Source organism: Echinops telfairi, unplaced genomic scaffold (assembly GCF_000313985.2).
Source record: "Echinops telfairi isolate 266 unplaced genomic scaffold, ASM31398v2 ScPeMD7_23;HRSCAF=83, whole genome shotgun sequence".
NCBI lineage: Eukaryota > Metazoa > Chordata > Mammalia > Afrosoricida > Tenrecidae > Echinops > Echinops telfairi.
Genome location: NW_022103920.1, coordinates 53,445,685 through 53,465,630, shown reverse-complemented (window position 1 = coordinate 53,465,630; position 19,946 = coordinate 53,445,685). Strand labels below are relative to the sequence as shown.

General features: G+C 39.0%; 1 protein-coding gene across 2 annotated transcripts in view; it reads right to left on the bottom strand.

Moving 5' to 3' along the window:
• Positions 1-19,946, bottom strand: part of DMTF1 (cyclin D binding myb like transcription factor 1) — a 71,503-nt gene that overhangs the window by 18,016 nt on the left and 33,541 nt on the right. Inside the window, exons 8-14 of one of the 2 annotated variants that reach the window (XM_004702636.2) lie at positions 10,601-10,758; positions 8,975-9,007; positions 8,068-8,177; positions 6,101-6,329; positions 4,645-4,796; positions 3,198-3,407; positions 528-613 (exon numbers count right to left, since the gene is read on the bottom strand). In XM_004702636.2, coding sequence (XP_004702693.1) covers positions 528-613; positions 3,198-3,407; positions 4,645-4,796; positions 6,101-6,329; positions 8,068-8,177; positions 8,975-9,007; positions 10,601-10,758 — 978 coding nt within the window. The remainder of the gene's footprint in view (positions 1-527; positions 614-3,197; positions 3,408-4,644; positions 4,797-6,100; positions 6,330-8,067; positions 8,178-8,974; positions 9,008-10,600; positions 10,759-19,946) is intronic. The other variant, XM_045288976.1, reaches the window with a different exon arrangement.

The following is a 19,946-nucleotide window of genomic DNA, read 5'->3' as shown; positions in this document are numbered from 1 at the left end:
CCATAACTTGGCTCTATTTTGCTACGGCTCAACAAATCTATAGTAGCTATAGTGTTTATCCTGCAATTAAAACTAAACCTATTGTCATCAAGTCAATTCTGAATCATAATGACCTAAGACAGTGGTTTTCAACCTTCCTAATGACATGATCCTTTAATCCAGTTCCTCATGTTGTGACCTCCCAACCATAAAATTATTTTCACTGCTACTTCATAAACTGTAATTTTGGTACTTTTATGAATGGGGCGACTCAGAGGTTGAGACCGCTGACCTAAGTAAGACACAGGGTTTTGGAAGTGGACAAGCGCATCTTTTCCCTTGGAGTGGCTGGTGGGTCTCAATAGCTAATCTTATGGTTAGCAGCCCAATATCTAACCTACAGTGTCATACTACACATCATAAAGAGAGTGTACCATTGATTTATAGGTAGGTAAAGAGAGATTATAACAGACTCACTTCAAATTCAACTGATCTTCCTTATGCATAAAAATGACCAAAATCAATTTCATGTAGTGTTCATTACTCACTGGAAGAATCTCAAATGTCTGTAGTGTTCCACTGTTTAGTGTTATGGTTTCAGAGTCAACAGTAGCAGCAGGAGAGTCTGTTGAAGCTATAGTAAGGAGAAATAAGAAATTTTGCAAATTAAAATTTCCAGTGTGGAAACCTAGATTTATCATGAAGGGCCATCTCATATTGAATAATTTGCCTAGAAACATAAAAACTCCTTTAAGCTTTTTAAGATCCATAGTGATGGGAAAACAAATGAATTTACTTGGGATATCGATCAGAGAGGCCTGTATATAGCCCCGCAAGCTAAGTGCAATCCACTGCCTGTTTTGTTTTTTTTTAAGTATTAGAGGAATGGGCCACAACCATTATGTACTTTCCATTGCTGCTTTCACACTGTAATGGTGAAACTCCTAAGTTTTAAGACAATGCTAAACTAATTAGAAGACTCTGACCCCTTACAGAAAAGATTCGCCAACCCTGGTTCTAGTTCAAAACATCTTTCTAACATGATGAATTCAGAGGTACATGGTAAGAAGAACCTATGAAGATAGAGACAATGCAATGGTGTGTTGGGCATGTGGGGTGGGGAGCGTGAGCAAACAATGTGGGGAGGGAGCATACGAACAGATTGTGATGATGTACATGCATATAACTATGGAAGTATATGACATGTGACTATTATATCAAGAAAACTTTAAAAAAGCAAACTTGACCAATGGCTATCATGGGTGAAGAAGGAAGAGTTGTTGCTTAGGGGACATTGAATTTAGGTTAAATGGTGGTGGAATAATTTGGAAAAGGATATCAACAATGATTGTAAAACACGAGTATAATCAATGGCACTGAATTATACAAGTGGAAGCTGCTGAACCAGAGAATGTTTTGTTGGGTACATTTTTGCCAAAATTAAAAATAATTCCATGAATAATTTTTAAAACCCCATTAACCAATAAAGAGGTAGAAATATGATAAACAAGTTTTCCTGGACATTCTCAATATTGATGCCTGGTTTGCAAGTACCTAAATACTAGGCTTGAGTTCCAGCTACATCACTAAACCAACAATGTAATAAGCGTTATAAGTTAACACTTGTAAATTTTATCTTTTCTACCTACCTTACTTCAAATGTGCTTCAAAAAACATTTAGTGCAAAAAACCCCCAAAACCTAATAAAAATATTTAGCACACATCAAATATTAAAAAACCCTATTTGGGAAATTGAACATCACCTTAGTGATTACATGGGAAGTCTTTTGGATCAACTAAACCTTAGACTTGATCAGGCTCCTCAAGGTTGTTCAGAACTAAGAAATCTGAACTCTCTTGGTACTTTCAGTGGTACCCGAAGTAAACTATTGAGATAAATTGTGTTTGCTGTCACTTGATTATATTTTAAAAGAACTTGCAGGGGTATTCTACCCTGTCCTACAAGGTCCCATGACTCTGCATCGACTCAATGGCAGAGACCTAACAGAAGTTGCAGTTAAGAAATTTTAGTCAGAATTAATGGGTGTGTTCTAAAACTTACTCTTTTGTGAATAATATGGTACTGTTTATAAAATGATTGCTGTCTGTCCAACCGGATTGTTGCCTCATAGCCAAGGAAGACTGTCTCCAATGTACAATCAGCTCACAGCAAAGAATAGCTCATGTATTTCAGTTGCTTTGTAATTCTTCACACTTGACTATGTATACTAAAGTTTAGTTGCAGAAATGTAAGTAAGGCACAATTAATTTAAATGTCTCTAAGGTACTACTTTGGAAACAATTGTATATACAGACATACGTACTGTATGTACATACGTACAATAGATGGATCAGAGTCTCAATGAGAGGCAGCAAGTAGTATGTCACAGGGTACATTTGAACATGTATGGGGCCTTTCTGTTGACATAATGACTAAGAGTACTACTGGCATTTTGCAAGCAAGGTCAAGGGACTATGAACATTGTAAAATGTGAAGGATAAGAACACTGCCTTAGAAATTTGATGGTTACCGGGACGAGGGGAAGGGAAGAAAGGGGCTCCAGAGTAGACAGGTGTGAACTTTGGTGAACGGGACAGGAAAAACCATGGGGAGGTTTGAATGCAAAAACAATGATCTGATGTGTAAAAACCACACCTAATTCACAAAGTCTGGGGGAGAGGGGAAACAATTCTGCCCCAAATGCCAGTAATGCCCAGATTGGAAGTAAAATCATGATTGGTATACTCATGGATGATGCTAGGTTCTCGTAACCTTATTAAGCACAAAAATGCTAGAGGTTAAGGAAAACGGAGGGGGTAGTGGCAGTTTCTGCTAGGAAACTGCTAGGAAACAACTTTTACAACTTTTTAAAAGAAAGTTTTATACCTCAATCAAATCCATGCAGCTCTACATAACATCTCATATTGAGAATTTTTTGGTGAATTAATATAAATGCCCTGGCACTTTATAAAATATACTGACCTAGAAAGTAAGATGGCTGGGCAATTGCATAAGAGTCCTTCCTATGGCCCGTCCTTTGGGCAAATATTAATTGAGCCAAACCTAACAGACTCTGCAGATCTCCTCTAACTCATATAAACTTTGATCAAATCTTCTATCAGCATTCTAAGCGGAGAAAAAGTGCCAGGGTTGTCAACAAAACAATATAGGCTTTATATTAATAAACAGCAAGGAGTCTTGAGGTTCAGACACTTACAAACATGGGTGATCTGGACTGGAATCTGCAGTGCTGTCATAGGGCTTGGAGAGAGAGCTGTGTTTTCATCCAAGCGGGCGACTCTGATCTGAACATGCTGTACACTGGAGTTGGAATTACTGTTTGGAACTCCAGATCCTGATTTATTCTCCAACAGTGTTGGGTTGTTTTTTTGGTTCTCATGTAACTGTTTAAGACCTTTTATTAAGACTGAAGGGAGATGGGTAGAAAAAAAACAATGACTGTCTGACAGACCACCATCTAAGCAGCAAGGGAGGTGGGGGATGAAGAGGAAGCTACTTGGAATAAATAATTGTACAATGGATATACTATCAAAGTAATTTAAATAATTTGAAGTCACTGCTTGCACTGAACTTCTTGGAGGTATTACCAATCAGAACATTTAAAAAATAAAGATGTTATTGTGTTCACTATCTCAAGATTTGTAAGGCATGGGGGAAAAAGACATTGTACATTACTTACATCCTAAGTGGCTTGAGATAGCCATGGTGGTGGGATAAGGGAAGTGCCAGGCTGCTAACAGGTCAGCAGTTTAAACCCACCAGTAGCCCCACCAAAAAATGATGCTCTCTTCTCCCATAAAACCATATGGTCTTGGAAGCCCAAAGGAGCAGTTCTACTCTGTCATTTAGGGGTCCTATGAATCAGAATCGACTCAAAAGCTGTGAATTTAAGCTTCTTGAAAAAAATTATTTCACAACAATACCAGCAATTCAAAGTTGCTTATTCAGGTGGTGGTGGATCTACTCAACTCCAGAGATAACAGCTGATAATGGACTTCAACTACACAAAGTTCTTAGTGGGGAGACTTCGTCCTAGGCTGCTACTAATTAATCCTCTGTTGATGCTGCAACCTTGAAGGTTCCTGTTACAGTAGTACTCTTCAGATTTCATGTCAGGTATACATTTATAAACAATGTTTCTTTAAAAAGGACATTTTATCTAGCTAAGAGCTATGCCCCAATTTAAGCATTTCTGATGTAGGGTCTCTGGATTAACACATACCACATAGAACCAAGAATTTATGGAATCTGTCTAAAAACTATGAGAGGGTTTGCTTCCAATAGTTCATGGAAAAATAAGACTAAAAGGTAATGGAACTTTCTGAACCCCCTTATAAGTCACCACTGAATTTCCTTAACTTTTATTAGATGAAGTTACTTTATAGTTTTCAGAAAACACAATATATGTAAAGCTGTTTCTTTATACTTTATCAAAGTTATGTGGGAACATAAGAATGTATTTTTATATTAGGAGCTTTGGAATTACTAATCCTTTTCTTCTCTAGGGAAGAAAATAGGACAGATGTTTAAGGGGAAATCGCTACAATATCTCATTAGCTCAGGTAAATAACTTCTAACATCTAACTCCTGAAAAAGGAATATGCTAAGGAAGGAAAGGTGTTAAAAAGCAGACAATACATTACCAGGGAATGAAACATCCTTGTGGTTTGCAATCTGTCTTTTGATGGTCCACCATTTACTTCGAAGCCACTGTGGTGAACGGACACTGCTCCATCCCTCAGCTAGGAGGTCCCAGTTTATGTCATTCTCGTCGGCTACATCAAGCTCTGCTATCCTACGAGTTATAAGGCAGCACCTGTTAGATGTTGACTTATGTCACCATAATATCCCTCCTCTGACTACAGATAATGGCACTGATGTAAAGGGAATTGGCAGGTTATAACAATGAGATGTTACGCTGCATGTGAAAGGATTCTAGGAGTGAAGACTTGCTTCCACCGATAAGAGTTGAAAAACAGAAACAACACTGCCATTTATTAAAGATGCAGCCAATGGGCTGATCTGTAAATAGTTAAACTCCGGTGAAACACTGAAGGAAAGGAACAGAGCTGAAGATTAGCATAGGCTAAGACGAGATTTAGTCGCAGTGTTTGTGGCGTTTCATAGTGTGGCCTTCGTGAAGTCAGCTACTTCCAGAACTAAGCTTTTTCATTTGTAAAATGATCAAGCATACTGAGAAGTGTGCTATTTATAAAGATGACTAGTTGAAGCATACCAAGTTAACAATAACATTCAGGCCAAAATAAAAAAGGAAAACTCAATCCCCAGCAGCAACCACAACAGCCAGTTCAAAAGTACAACAAAAATCTTGGGTTCTAAAAGCCAACTTCTTTCTAGTCTGACGGTCATGATGACATGACTTTCTGAGAGTAGCTACAATAAGCTGCTATTTGGTGTCCGAAATAATTTCTTGCTGGTGTTTATGCCCATCTGAGTCACTGAATTTTAATGGATAAAGCAACTAATTTTTAAAAGCTGTGTTTTAAAGTTGATTGTGGTGATGATTGCAGAACTCATGCTATTATTTTTTAACCACTGAATTGTATCAATTATATATGCCAATAAATCTGTTGTAGGAAAAAACATTTTTTTGTCTTAAAAACACTTTTTGTATTTGTATGAAATGGAAATATATTGGGTTAGTTTGAAAGGGTAGAATAACTATAAACTCAACCCACTTCTTAGAAGTCTTAGCACAGAAGTCACAGATTGAAGAACATGGAGACCGAATAACCCTCTTACCCTAAGCACGTTCCCTCTAGACGAGGACTGAGGCACATGGTGGGACAGTGGACAAGCTGCACTGCCGCTGCCTGTGCCATACCTGTTCTGTGGATATAGAGAGGACTTCAGTCTCCACGCCTTCAATCTGGTACTTTGGACGTGCACTAAATCCACTAAAAAGGAACAAACACAAAACATAAAGAGCTCAATATGAAATAGTTAGGATCTTACACAGTGGCTTTCTATGAAAGGATGTTTTTCAGACCGTAAGGATCTAGAGAGCACAAAGAGGGAGTCAACCAACATATCCCCAGCGATTAGCGGCTTTTGTCATTAAATATGTAGGACACAAACCTGAGGATGAGATTTATTTCATCTTCCTTGGTCCACTCAGTACCCCCACTCTGTTTCCAGTTCAGGTAGTTGAGCCATTTGGAACGACACTGCTTTTCTGAGCGGGTACCAACTCGTTCAGCCACAGCTGCCCAAGACACACCCTGTGTGACTATGTCACCTGGCTCAGTGCTGGTCAATTCATGAACCACCTCTGTAAGCCTCTTTTCTTCTTCTTCTGTCCACTTTCCTGAAAGAAAGAAATCATCCAGACTACCAATGCTACCTTCTTTTGCAAATGACAGTCGGCTCTACTTTTCCAAGAATTCGTAGGTCACACACAGTAGTACTGAGTTTGTTTTTTAATGACTGTTTGGAAACCATGCAGCTCTACAGTGACAACTACATTTCACTGCCTAGGAAGGTTTTTAGTATTAAAAAAAAAAAAATCCTAATAGTGAGCACTGATAGACTCCTTTAAGGAAAGAAAAACACCTATAACTGGAAAGAATTGTATACTATTGCCATTACATGAAGACCTTTATTCATAAACAGCTACAGTGAACGAGGGAACATGAGTAACACATTTGGGCTCCCATGGTAGAGGGAGGTATATGCCATCTTAATAAATAAGAGGTGTATGCCATCTTAATAAATAAGAGGTGTATGCCATCTTCTTTTCCATTATCTCAATTCCAAGTCACATTATCTGACAGAATAACAGTCAATTATCAGACTGGAATCCATTTTTATACCAAGCCTTTTTTGATACCTACAATCCCACCAATAGAAACAAAAAAGCTCTTTTCTTTTTTATGTTGAGCTAAAAAAAATCTTTTTTTATCTTTGCCATTCCAGTATATTACTGGTAGCCGAAAACTTCTAGAAAACTTGACAAGAGTATGTGCTTGTTTTCAGGAATTCATCAATTTAACAAATTGGCAGATGTCTACGATGTGCTAAAGTAAATTTGTCCTTAGGACTTAAATAAGTCCTTAGGACTCAAAACAAAGTTCTGCTTTCTTAGCAGGGTATGAAAGGAAGGGAAAATTCTGGAACTGCTATTTCAGGTTGTGGCACCCAGGAAAGAACTCATTTTCAGAAGCAAAAAATATGTAGCAATATTGAAAGGAAGCAGGCAATTTATTACTCAAGTTGGCCATGGGGAATTGGCGCAACATCTTTCCAAACTATATTAATGAGTTCTGTACTCAGAGAACATCTTACACAAGCCTTCAGGTTCATCTTAATTTAAAAGCTCTCATTTCATTCATTCAGCTGGCCATGCCACAGAATGACTGACTTGAAATTTATTCTTAGGCTCTTGCAGGTGGAAGGATTAAGCAAGAAACAGTCCTAAGGTAGAGCAGAGAGGTACAAAATATATTCCCTGTGAAGCCTAAACAACCGGAGAGTTCATTTCCTTACTGAAATAACAAACATGGATAGATGACCAGTACATTTATGTACATATAAGAGAAAGATAGTGCGTGGTTTGCCCTAGGGACAGAAACAGCAACCGTAATATTTGTTCTATATAAAAAGATACTGAGATTGGAATAAGCAAAACACACATATAAGCCTTTGGAACATAATTTCTTTCAAAATTTAGTCCTGCCTAGAATTAAGTTTTTCACTTAGCATGCATGTTGGCAAACTCATCAAGTTAGCCTGTTAAATTACTTTCTCGCTTTTCTTTAAATTTCTTTCTCTAAGTGTGCCTTAAATATAAGTAATTTTCCCAAATGAAATAATTTTGAACTGCTATAAAAATGAAAAAAATGCTAGCTCTCAATCTTTGTGTCCTGTAAACAATGTCATCTTCTGCAAAAGCAGGAGACAAAATAAAAGATTGGCTGGGTCTATTAAGTTTCAAAAAAAAGTATGACTCAAAAAGTAACAGATTCTTTGTACAGAGAAGTACCTCTCTAAGTGGGCAGGAGGCTAAAGCACTGATAAGAACATGCCAGAAGGCGTAGTCACCATACCTGTGTTGCAAGTGTCCTTCATCAGTCGGCAACGATCTTTGACCGAAGAAGCACTTCTTCCTAGCGCCGCCCCTATTGTTGCCCAGTCATTGCCATGCCTTATCCGGAGCCTAAAACAAGAGTCTGCCCATCAGCATTGGTTCAATTGTTTTCTCCCTTCTAATTTCACCACTTATTCTTCATTCTTCTTCTTCCCATTTGACTGCTTTGGAAGTTGTGGGCAGCAATACTTTGAGAGCCAAAGTTTGAAAGTGTGGCCTTTTTTTGGGGTCCACAGTTGTCTGTGGGTGAAAAAAAACAGGCAGCAATTGCCTTTTTCCTGGGTCAGAGAAGAAATAAATAACTTGGATATGTGTTCAAAAAAGACCAAATTTCCCCTCAGGTTATTGTCACTAATCTCCCAGGCAAGCCCCAAATCTTTCCCATTTGAGCACATCCCTAACAAATTCTTCAGACATCAAGTTTTAAATACATCCTTATAATAGGATCTACTTTCAATTTCCCCTCCATCCATCTAATCCATTAAAGCAAAATAAGATCTCTGAAGATTCAAGAGCCTATACAAGGCGGTAACTCTGCCAGATACTCAGTGAAACAGTTACTAAGTCACCACTCTAAACTACACCAAGCTAAACAGCTTTGTTTGGCTTGGTTTTCAGGCCACTCCAAGTGACCATTTCATCTTTTCTGAAACCCCTTTTAGGCATTTAAGGAATAATTTGGAAATGGCAAGAGGGGGCTAAATTTATGCATGATGCAATGGCTATGATAGAAAGTCAATGTTAATAAATAGAATTAAATCATACCAATCCTTGAAATTTTCAAAGTAAAATTTTAAAAAGATAGAAGCCATTAAAAAACAAAACAAAAAACCCCCCAAGAGTTCAAGAGAACCATTTAAACTTACTCTTTGAGCTTTTCAATTTCTTCAGGGGTATACCTAGAAATTTAGAGAAAAATTAAAAAATACAAATTAGAAAAAGAAAAGCTTAGAATTTCACAAAAATCAGTATTTAGAAAGCCAAAAGTTAACCCACACAGCAAACTGATATTTTTAAGGTAGCCAAGTAATTTTTAATATGGATTCGTATAATGGAAGCTTCTACTTTTTTTTAAAGGCTGACACATTTAGTCATTTTAAAGGTAAACCAAGCTCAGCCAGTAAGTTGATTTCAACTCATAGCGATCCTATAGGAGAGGGTAAAATTTAAAATTGGTCCTGTGGGTTTTCTGAGATTGCAAATCATTACGGGAAAGCCTCGTCTTCCTCTCACTGGTGGCTTTGACGTATAACCCACTATGCCACCAGAGCACCTTTGAAAAAGGTAGGCACTGCATAATTTTCTCCAGAAGAAAATCAACATTTAAAACAAACATCTGCTTTTCTGTGACCTAACTCTTCTTTCATTTCCAAATTAGCTTAAAGCACTTTAAATGCAGAGCTTTTCCGAAAGTGTTCTGGGAGATATTGGATGCTAACGCTAAAAAGTAAATCTCCTCTGGCAAATTCTCTCAAAGATCTAAAAAAATTTTGTATTTGTAGTCACTTTCTCTACCATACATGGTCTTCTGACAGATTCTTGCTCTAACTTAGAGGCTCTTTTCCTAGAAAGAACTCAATGTAGTCAATGAAATAGCCTTGCAATGCTCCTTTTTCCTTCATTCCGTATTATACACTGCTATAAAAACAAGTTAATTCCCTTCAGCTTTTAAATGTCCACTCCTTTAGCAAGCTGAACAGTTAGAGCAGTGGTTCTCAACCTTCCTCATACTGCGACCCTTTAACACAGTTCCTCATGTGGTGGTGACTCCCCAACCATAAAATTATTTTCATTGCTACTTCATCACTGTAATTTTGCTAATGTTATGAATCTGGCTGCCCCTGTGAAAGAGTCATTCCACTCCCAAAAGGGTTGCGACCCACAGGTTGAGAACCATTATGATTTAGAGGAAAAGCAGGACCAGTAAGTAACCTGACAACTAAAGTTCAAAACAAGGAATTAGGAATATTCAATAATGCCATGTATTACTATAGAATATTAATGATATCTTTCCATAAATCCTACCTCTTTAACAGAATTTCAAGTGTTATTTAAAGAAATGTATTTTTTTCCACTCTGATATTATAAAAAAAAGTTCCTGGCCTAAGAAATGCTCTATATAAAAACAAAGATGAAATGTTACAATAAACATTCTTTTCATACTTCCCAAGTCTTACCTATAACTATACTTTATATGCTACTTTACTACAAAATGGACCTTGAATTTTTAAATAAGCTAGGTCTTAAACCTAACCTATATAAGGAAGTTTAGAGTTAAAAGTTTTAAAGAAGGTCTTAGTATGGTGGGGTAACAGATTCACAATGTGACTTAAAAGCCACAATTAAAAAAAAAAAAAAAGATAAAAATATTAACCTTGCTCCAACAGGTATAGACTCTAAAGCCTAACTCACACCTCCACTGAAAACAAGGACAGTCCTATACAATATTCCCCTAATTACACGAGAGCATGCAGCATTACAATATTTCATACTTTCCCACATGGTTTCTGTCATCATACATGCGAAGCACTCTTCTATAAACTGCAAACAAAGGCCGGTTCAGACCCCATGCTATAGTCCTGTAGAAATCCTTTCTTTCGTCTTTTGACATCTCAAAGATGATTTCTGTAGCATCTTTTATTCCGCGTGCCTAAATGGGTTACATTTCTTTGATTTAGGGATTTCTGGTAAAATGCATACGAATATACTCAAAGTTCTTTTTAATTTAAAGGTCATTAGAAGCATTTAGAAAAATAATACATTTTATGTCATTAAAAGTCAAATATAAGGTTTACAGTCTTTAAAACTATAAAATTAAAAAAATAAATCCCACACAAGAAAGAATATTATAAGAACAAAATAGGTCTAGTAATCAAATAAATTAAAAAGGGTAAATAAAACGCAAAGTTATGTCTTTGGAATGATCCACGAACAATAATAAAATTAAAAGAGATAAACTTTTGGCAAAATGGTTTAAACTGGAACTGAAAAATGGATGCATCAAACAATTTTATAACAATAAAATGAAAACATAGCTAAGAATGAATTCCTAGAAAAGTCAACTTGCCAAAGCTGACTCGGAGATAGAGAGAAAATCTAACATGCAAAGACTATTACAAAGACGTCATCAGCTGTTTACAAGTTGTTCACAGAAAACACTAAGCCCGGATGACTTTAAAGTGAAGTCCTGACAAACAGCTAAGAGACACAGAGTAAAGAAAAAGTGGAAGACACTCTCCCCTCATGTTTACCTCCCTCCTTCATGGCTACCATAAGCTCAAAAACAAAATTAGACAAGAATAGTTTCAGAAAGGAATCTTTAGGCCAAGTTCATTTATTAACATAAATGCAAAAGCCCTAAAAACATTTTAACCACTATGCCCAGCAATCCGTAAAAAAGTTAATACATCACAGGGAAACATGAATTTATCCTAGTTATACAAATGAGTTAATTTCAGAAAAATGATCAATGTAATTAATCACATAAATATTTATAGAATTATAAAAATCTTTATATAGAAAAAGCAGTCAAAATTCCATACGTGATAAGCCTCTTAGCAAATTAAGGGAAAACTATTAATTCAATAAGACAAAAATATATAAAAGTAAAAAGATCGGAAAAGAAAAAAAGTCATTCACAGATAATATAGAAAACTAAAAATCTATAGAAAAATTATTTGTTTAAAAAAGACAATTTAACTGAGCTGTCAGGGTGCAGTATAGCAATGATGAAACATACAACTTTTCTCTAGTTCTCTAATGCTTCCTCACTGCCCATGACCATGATCCCAAATTCTACCTTACAAATATGGCTAGCCCAGAGGATGTACATTGGTACAGATAAGAAATGGAAACAGGGAATCAGGACAGATAAATCCCTCAGGACCAATAATGAGAGTGGCGATACCAGGAGGGTAAGGGGAAGTTCAGGGGAGAGAGGGGGGACCGATCACAAGATCTACATATAACCCCTCCCTGGGGGACAGACAACAGCAAAATGGGTGAAGGGAGATGTCGAACAGTGTAAGACATGACAAAATAATAATTATAAATTATCAAGGGTTCATGAGGGAGAAAGCCAAGGATGGGGGTGGAAATGAGGAGCTGATACCATGGCCTCAAGTAGAAAGAAAATGTTTTGAGAATGATGATGGTAACAAATGTACAACTGTGCTTGACACAATGGATTTATGTTTGGATTGTGATAAGAGTTGCATGAACCCCTAATAAAATGATTTAAAAAAAAGAATATTTAGCAAACTTGCTGGAAAACAAAAGCAATCAGCATTTCTACATAAAACTAATGAAATTTAATTTTGAAGAGTTATCATTCACAATACTATCAAAATTAAATATACTAGGAATAAGCATAAAGCAAGTTATACAAATCTTTGATGGGAAAAAAATCATTAAACTTTATCAGAAGGTATTTTTAAATAGTCTTATTGACATATAATTTATGCACCACACAATTCAATGGTTTAAATATATTAAAGATTTATACAATCATTACCAAAATCAATTCTAGAACATTTTCCTCACTTTTGTACTTATGGTTACTATCTCCCCATTTCCCCCAACTTCTGTTATAACTCAAAGAAACTAATAATCTACTTATTGTTTCTATAGATTTGCTATCCTAAAACTCATCAACACACATCAACAATAATCAAACACAGAAAATCTTCAATCCACAAGAAATCAGCAAATAAGAACTAGATCAAATTAAAAATGTGCTCAAAGGGAATAGTAGAATGTTAAAATTTAACCTAACCCTGATGGCCTATTGGTCGAGTTGGGCTGCTAACCACTAGGTCAACAGTTCAAAACCACTAGGTGCCCCGCAGAAGAAAGGTGAGGTTTCCTACTCCAGTAAAGAGCTGGTCTTGGAAACCCACAAGGACACTTCTACCCTGTCTTATATGGTCCCTCTGAGTTAGAACTGAAGGCAGGGTCTATACCTGCATTAACTCACTTTCTGATACCCTCCTAAGGGCAAGGAAGGTTTCTAATATCCAGGATCAATGGTCCAAGGGATTTCAATGAAGAATTAACCCATGGGGACTATGCAAATCTGGGCTTTCACTTCTTCCAGTCTTCTGTAAACCGGGTGCTCAGAATTGAAGTAGGAAGCAAATGTTTTGAGAATGATCATGGCAACAAATGTGCTTGACACAATGGATGGATGTATGGATTGTGATAAGATTTGCATGAGCCCCCAGTAAAATTACACATACATATGCATGTATATGTAATTTCCTCTTCTGATACTGGATTTTATCACACACAGTAATCCTTGGCTCACATAAGGAGTCCTAATGGCAAAGTGGTTATGTGTTGGGCTATGATCTGCCAGGTCTGCAGTCTGAAAACCAGCTGGTCCTTGGAAGGAAGATGGGGCTTTCTACTCCCATAAACATGCGCAGTCTCATATACTCACTGGAGCAGTTCTGTCCTGTCTTAAAGGGTCGCTTCATGTCAGCACCAATTGAATGGCAATTTAGCTCATACAGGTGAGTGTGCTTCTTCCACATGGGCTTAGATGGCCTCACTTAAGATGGCTGCGTGTTATAAAGCAAGTTTTAAAGACCCCAGACATTGTTTTTTCTGATAGCCAGGCATCATCTGTTTTCTTTACCAACTGCTTTAGCGCTTCTATTTTCAGTGGACCCTTCGTGACGGTAAGTATCGAGCAAGGCTATCATAAAAACAGATTGTTCCTGAGTTTAAGTGTGAGTTCAGAATCAATTCATATTGGGGCAAAGACAAAGCACTAGTGCAGAGATAAATCTGTGGAATGTGGAGAGCCCTCAGCGACCTTCAACACCCCACTCGTCTTCTGTAATCTGCTTGCCAGCACTCACTCCCCACAGCTCTGTGTAATTGCTTGCTTCTGCTATTGTATGATCTTGCTTGTGGCTCACTTGACCAACCACAGACCATCCCGTGAATCCACTCCCCTTCATGATAAAATGCTCTCCGAAGGGGCACAGTTTCTGGATACAAATCTTCTGAGCCATATGTCACTACAATAAAGTTCTTCCTTTTATTGTTACCATTGGAAAATCCTTCAGCACAACTTCTGGTATTGGCCAGGAAACTTGCCCTTCTCTGTGCTTGAAGGACCAGCCACAGACCTGTTTCTGCCCGAGCTGTGGGCATCCCGTGGGCCCTCATCTCAGAGGCATCCATCTCTGAGCGCACCAGTGGGATTTCTTGCTGTATGGATCCTTTCCTCCAGGGTGGAGACCTGCCATGGACCCCCATTCCTGAAGGAACCAAGTGGTGAATTAAAGCTAATCCTGATCTTCTGAACTGTGTTAAGGTATGGCCCCAAGGTTCAACTTGTTCCTATGACCAGAAGGGGAGAGTCCATTCACTCCCGACCACCGACCTACATACTTGTGCAGAGGGCCACGAGAAACCACGGAGGTCTCCAGTGTGGACAGGTTGGGAGGTTCTGTGTACACAAGTGAGTGGTGAGAGTGTGCTTAGCAGACTGACACTAGTGTGAGTCCTATGTCAGGCCGGTGGTGATCCTCATAAGGTTAAAACAAATGGTCTTCATTCACTGCTAGCACATTTTGGGCTCTGGTGGGGTTTAATACAGACTCGCCAAGAGCACTTGAAAATCCTTGGGATGGTAATGGCAGGGTGCCTGGTAAAAACGCACCGCTATGGGAGTTGCACAGGGGAAAGAAACAACTCCTCTCCAGGTTATATTAAAGAATTTCAATAAGGGGTATCCCAGGATTAGGGAGAAAAACTCCAACCAAAAAAAATCTAAGAAGATTCTATGAAATAGAATGGTTGTCTTTTGGTATAGATTGGCCTCCTGAGGGAACTCTAGATAGGTCCCATTGCACAGCACAGAGCTGGGCCACCCCGGCCAATTTCCATATGTCAACACATGGTTTGGGTTAGTCACTTGCCCCCTCCCACCCATCCCTCCTTGGGTAAGAGGGCTAGTAAGCCCTTTTTTCTGGAGCCAAGAACCTGGACCCCTCCCCCACCCAGTGAAGACAAAAGAGCTAAGCTGCTAAGAATGTAACCTCACCTCAGCTCCAATCTCAGTCTGGGCCCTTGAGTCTGCTCATTCTACATCAACTGGAGGGAGAAATTTCTCCCTTGCACTACATCCCAAGAGACCCAACCTTGTCACTAATGACAAGGCCTCACATGCCTTGTCAGATAGTACCTCTGCCTGACTCCCCCCACCCCAGATGCTTGCAGAATCATGTTTAAGGCCCCCACTGCTCAGCCCCTACATTCCCTTGGTCCCTTCAGTGATGCAAATGCCCGCACCCCCCTACCACCACCACCCCGCCCAAGAAGTGGCACAAAGTAATGGAAATACCAAGAATACATGTTCCTTTAAGGACGAGTGATTTAAAAACCTGCAAAAATAAAACAGGCAGTTTTTCTGATGACCCTCGTGATTTACTGAAAGTTTTATGCACACAGTGACTCTTTGAATTTATCTGGAAGGACCTCAGGGTTCTATCCTGGTGGTGCAGCACATCATTGGGGCTGCCAGGCAAAGAGTTGATCACTCACATGCCACAAATACCAACTTAGTAGTTGATGGGGCCACAGCCATCCCAGAATAGAACTAACACCAAAAGTATCAGGATGGTCCCACAGAGTCAGAGGGGAAGGCAACTTCGAGTTTACATGCAAAATTTGTCTCATAGGAGTAAAAGAAATTCAGATTAAACCGATGAATTATTCAAAATTAGCTGAAGTAATTCAGGGCAAGGGTTAGAGCCCCGCAGCAGTGTTCAGAACTGCCTAGTAGAGGCAACTCAGAGATTTACTAATCCACATCCAGACACCTGATAGGAGAGTTTTTCTAAATACCCATTTTATTAATCAGTCGGCTGCAGACATTCTCCGGAAAGAGCAATGTAAAGGTATGAGACCTCAGACTGACCCCAATGAACTTCTATCGGCAGCAACCTGAGTGTACAATAACCAAGATTTAGAGGAGGAAATGAAATAACACTAAATTTAATGAGTGTTGTAGGAGGTTCCTTACAGTAGTGGAGGGAAGCCTGCCTCCACCTGTTTCCAGCATGGGACTCCAGGACACCAAGCTTGTGAGTGGCCCAAGCAAATACTGGTGGCAATAGATCACGTTGACTTATAACACCATTGCCATCAAACTCACAGAGTCGTAGTTATGTATGGACGTTGCCAGTAAACCCGAATTTTTTTGCTGGACACAAGAGCTACATCTTTGGTATCAGAATCTTTTGACCGTCTTTTAACTTGCCTCTACTTCCATGTTTTTGGCTTTAATTAGCTGCCAACTAAGAGGTTTCTCACACCTCCTTGCACCTGACCTGGGAAGGCTCTTCATCCTCCCATCAGCTTTTTTAAATTTTATTTATTTATTTATTTATTTAGAAACATTTTATTAGGGGCTCATACAACTGTTATCCCAATCCATACACACATCAATTGTGTAAAGCGCATTTGTACATCGTTTCTCAAAACATTTTCTCTCCATTTAAACCCCCGACATTAGGTCCTCATTTTTCCCCTCCCTCCCCGCTCCCCCCTCCTGCATGAGCCCTTGATAGTTTATAAATGGGTATTTTGTCATATCTTGCCCTGTCCGACGTCTCCCTTCATCCACTTTTCGGTTGTCTGTCCCCCAGGGAGGAGGCCACACACAGTTCCATGTCTCCCATCAGTTTTTAATTATTTCTGCGTCCCTGCTTTACTTTTAGGAGGAGATTTCTTATTCAAATTAAAAGCTCTGATGACTTTCACAACTGTTCCTACAGCTCTTATAAGAATTAGAGCCTCTTATTGTGTCTCAAAGACAGCATCTCAGATGCAGAGCTCAGGCAAAGTTGAACACATGAACCACACTATAAAAAAATGTGGCTTAGTAAACTGTGCCACAAGTCACATTTGATATGGCCCCAAGCACACCAATTAGTTTTGCTAAAAATAAGGTGCACTCAGAAAATACACTGGGTGTTCAACCATTGGAATTCTGTTTGCTAGACTGCCCCATCTCCTCCACTCCCTGCGGGGTACCCAAAGAAGACATAGGGAAGTGAAGGCTAATACACAACTCCAAGCATTGGAGAAAGTAACCAAGCAGGTGTCCCAAGAGTGTGACTGAAAGGCTGCCTGTCAGCCTATTTTCTCTGGTACATTCCTTCAGTCTGGGAGAGCAGGTGTGGGTAAAAGATTGGAATTAAGTCCTTAAAAACCCAGGTGGAAGAACGGACAGTGGTTATTTTAACTATTCCTACTGTGGTACAGGTAGAAGGAATCCCTGCTGGATCTATCACAGCTGACTAAAGAAAGTCACCCCATTTCCAGGGTGGGAACACCACGTAGATCGAGTGCATCTGTGTCCGAGCACCTCCCAGATATGGTCTAGTAAGCTCAACAACTAGAATGTCATGCCCTGCTTCAGCCGCACCCTGGAAGCTGGCTAGTCAATGGTTATTCAACATACAGCCAAAACCCAGCGTTTCCTTCTAACAGCGGTTCTCAACCTGTGAGGCGCGACCCCTTTGGAGGTCAAATGACCTTTTTTACAGGGGTTGCCTGTAGTAACAAAAATAATTTTATGGTTGGGGGTCACCACCACATGAGAAACGATTAAAGGGTTGCGGCATTAGGAAGGTTGAGAACCACTGTTGTAGCAAGCCTTACAGCCCACCTGGCTACAATAAAAAGGGGAAGTGGTGACTGCGACATGTGTAGCCGAGGCACGCAGGTGGGGCGCACCACCACCAGAACTTTGTTGTTCTACTGGTATGACTGCTGAGAAGACACTCATGGAAAAATGTGTTTATGACTCCACTCAGTTTTCCTCATAGAGAACTCATGTTTGTTATGATCCAACTAAACCCCCTAATCTTGTTTCTTTTGCATCAGGGTTGGAGAAGCTACTTTATGTCCTAACACAGCAGTCCCATCACAGCTCAAACTATAGTTTAATAGTACAAATGTGCCAAGAAACTGACAGAAGTGGATCAAAGCCAGAAATTATCATATCCATCCAAGGACAAGTCCAAACCCATGCCAACGAGGCATGTTCTATTTATTTTATGAAGAAATCACCTGTCCCCTTCCTGCTCTTCTAGTCCACTGAAAACCTCTTTAGAAGGTTGGTAGGAAAAATTGCCCAAACTCTAAATGTAACATCGTACTGTGTGTGTGTGTGTGAACATTAACAGACCAGTAGGCCCTGAGTAGCCTAGGAAATACAGCTAGATAGTTGGGGAAATGAAATTTAAATCCTATCCCCAAGATGCCTCCTTCACAACAACGTTCACTGAAGTGGCCCCTTGAATACCGTGAACCAGTAGTAACATAGGCCACCACTACGTGGCATGAAAGGGAGTCAACTTTGCCATCCCAGTGTGTCAATCCAAAAGGTACATAAAGAGACCTCAAAATCCAGGAAAGGGTGGGGAGAATCTCATCTGGAAAAAAAATTCTCTTTTAGCCCTTCCCTGCCTTAAACAGTAGTTAGAATACTGTAAGAACAGGAGGCTGGCTGGGTTGCCCCGTAGGTTGGCATAGGATCTTTGGAAACAGATCCTAGTCTCAATAACCTGACTACTGGGCTGGGGAGTTGCCTCCTAGAAACCACATGGCCTCCTCCTTGTTGCCTTTCAAGCAGGGTGAGGCTCTGGGGTATCCAGTATAGTCCACCAATTCTCCCAGTTAAGAACTGTGCAGATTGGGAACTGGAAAGATAATGTTCACCTGAGTTGAGGAGGGGTCCTTGGAATATTGAACTCTCAGGGTGGAAAGTTCAATTTTCACTGACTACAGCAGAAATATGTTTGCAAGTAAGGCAATTCTTAAAAAAAAACAAAGAAAATATGAAAGTGGCAAAGATATGGTAGTCTTATTTTGCCCACTGATTAGGTAACCTCAAAAACAAAAGGTTTGTACCTAAGTCTAATGATAATCAAATTCATGACCTTTGTGTAGCTGTCCTGCCCTCCCTCCCCTTCTTTTTATCACTAGGGTGTTAAAGCTTTAATTCTAAAGGAGTATATCAGTCCTTTTCATTATGAGACATTATGTGAAGTTACCTAAAACGGAGAGCCATATTCTTCAAGAGAAATAATGTAAAGATGTTAGCACTCTTCAAATTCATGTACGCATTGATGGCAATAATACCATTAAGAAGCTCAAGATGGATTTTACTTTATGCAAAGGAATTCTGAATTTATCACTGATGTGCAAACAGTAAAGGGCAAATATTCTCGAATACTTGTTCTATGTGCTATGTTGGTGTAGGGATCAACAAACCAAACCAGGAACAAACCTGAAAGTCTAGAAATAAATCTGGAGCAGTTTGATTTAGGACTTGGTATGAGGAAATGGGATGCCACCTTCTAAAAAATGCAAGAACAAGTGGTAATTAATCATATAGAAAAAGATACAGTTGAAACCAGACCCCTCACATCGTACAGGGGAAAAAAAATAACAGTGTGAAAGGCAAAACTATAAAATTTGTATCTTCGTTAGATAAGCTTATGCTTTCTTGGAACAAGAGAAAATTTCTGAATTGTGGAAATTATACAATTAAGAAACCTGTTTATCAAATAAGACCTCCAGTGGAAAAAAGGGGCGGTCAATGAACTGGGAAAATAATTTACATAATTAACTGATAAAATACTAGTATCCTAAACACAGAACCCCTGTAAATTTGTAAGATAAAAAGTGTTCATAGAAAAATTGGCAAATGGACCTTGAAGTTAAACCCAAAACGATTAAGGCCATCAATGAGGGAATTGGGACCAACTTGAGAACTTTGGCACAGGGAATACATAGGCTATCAGAAATAGG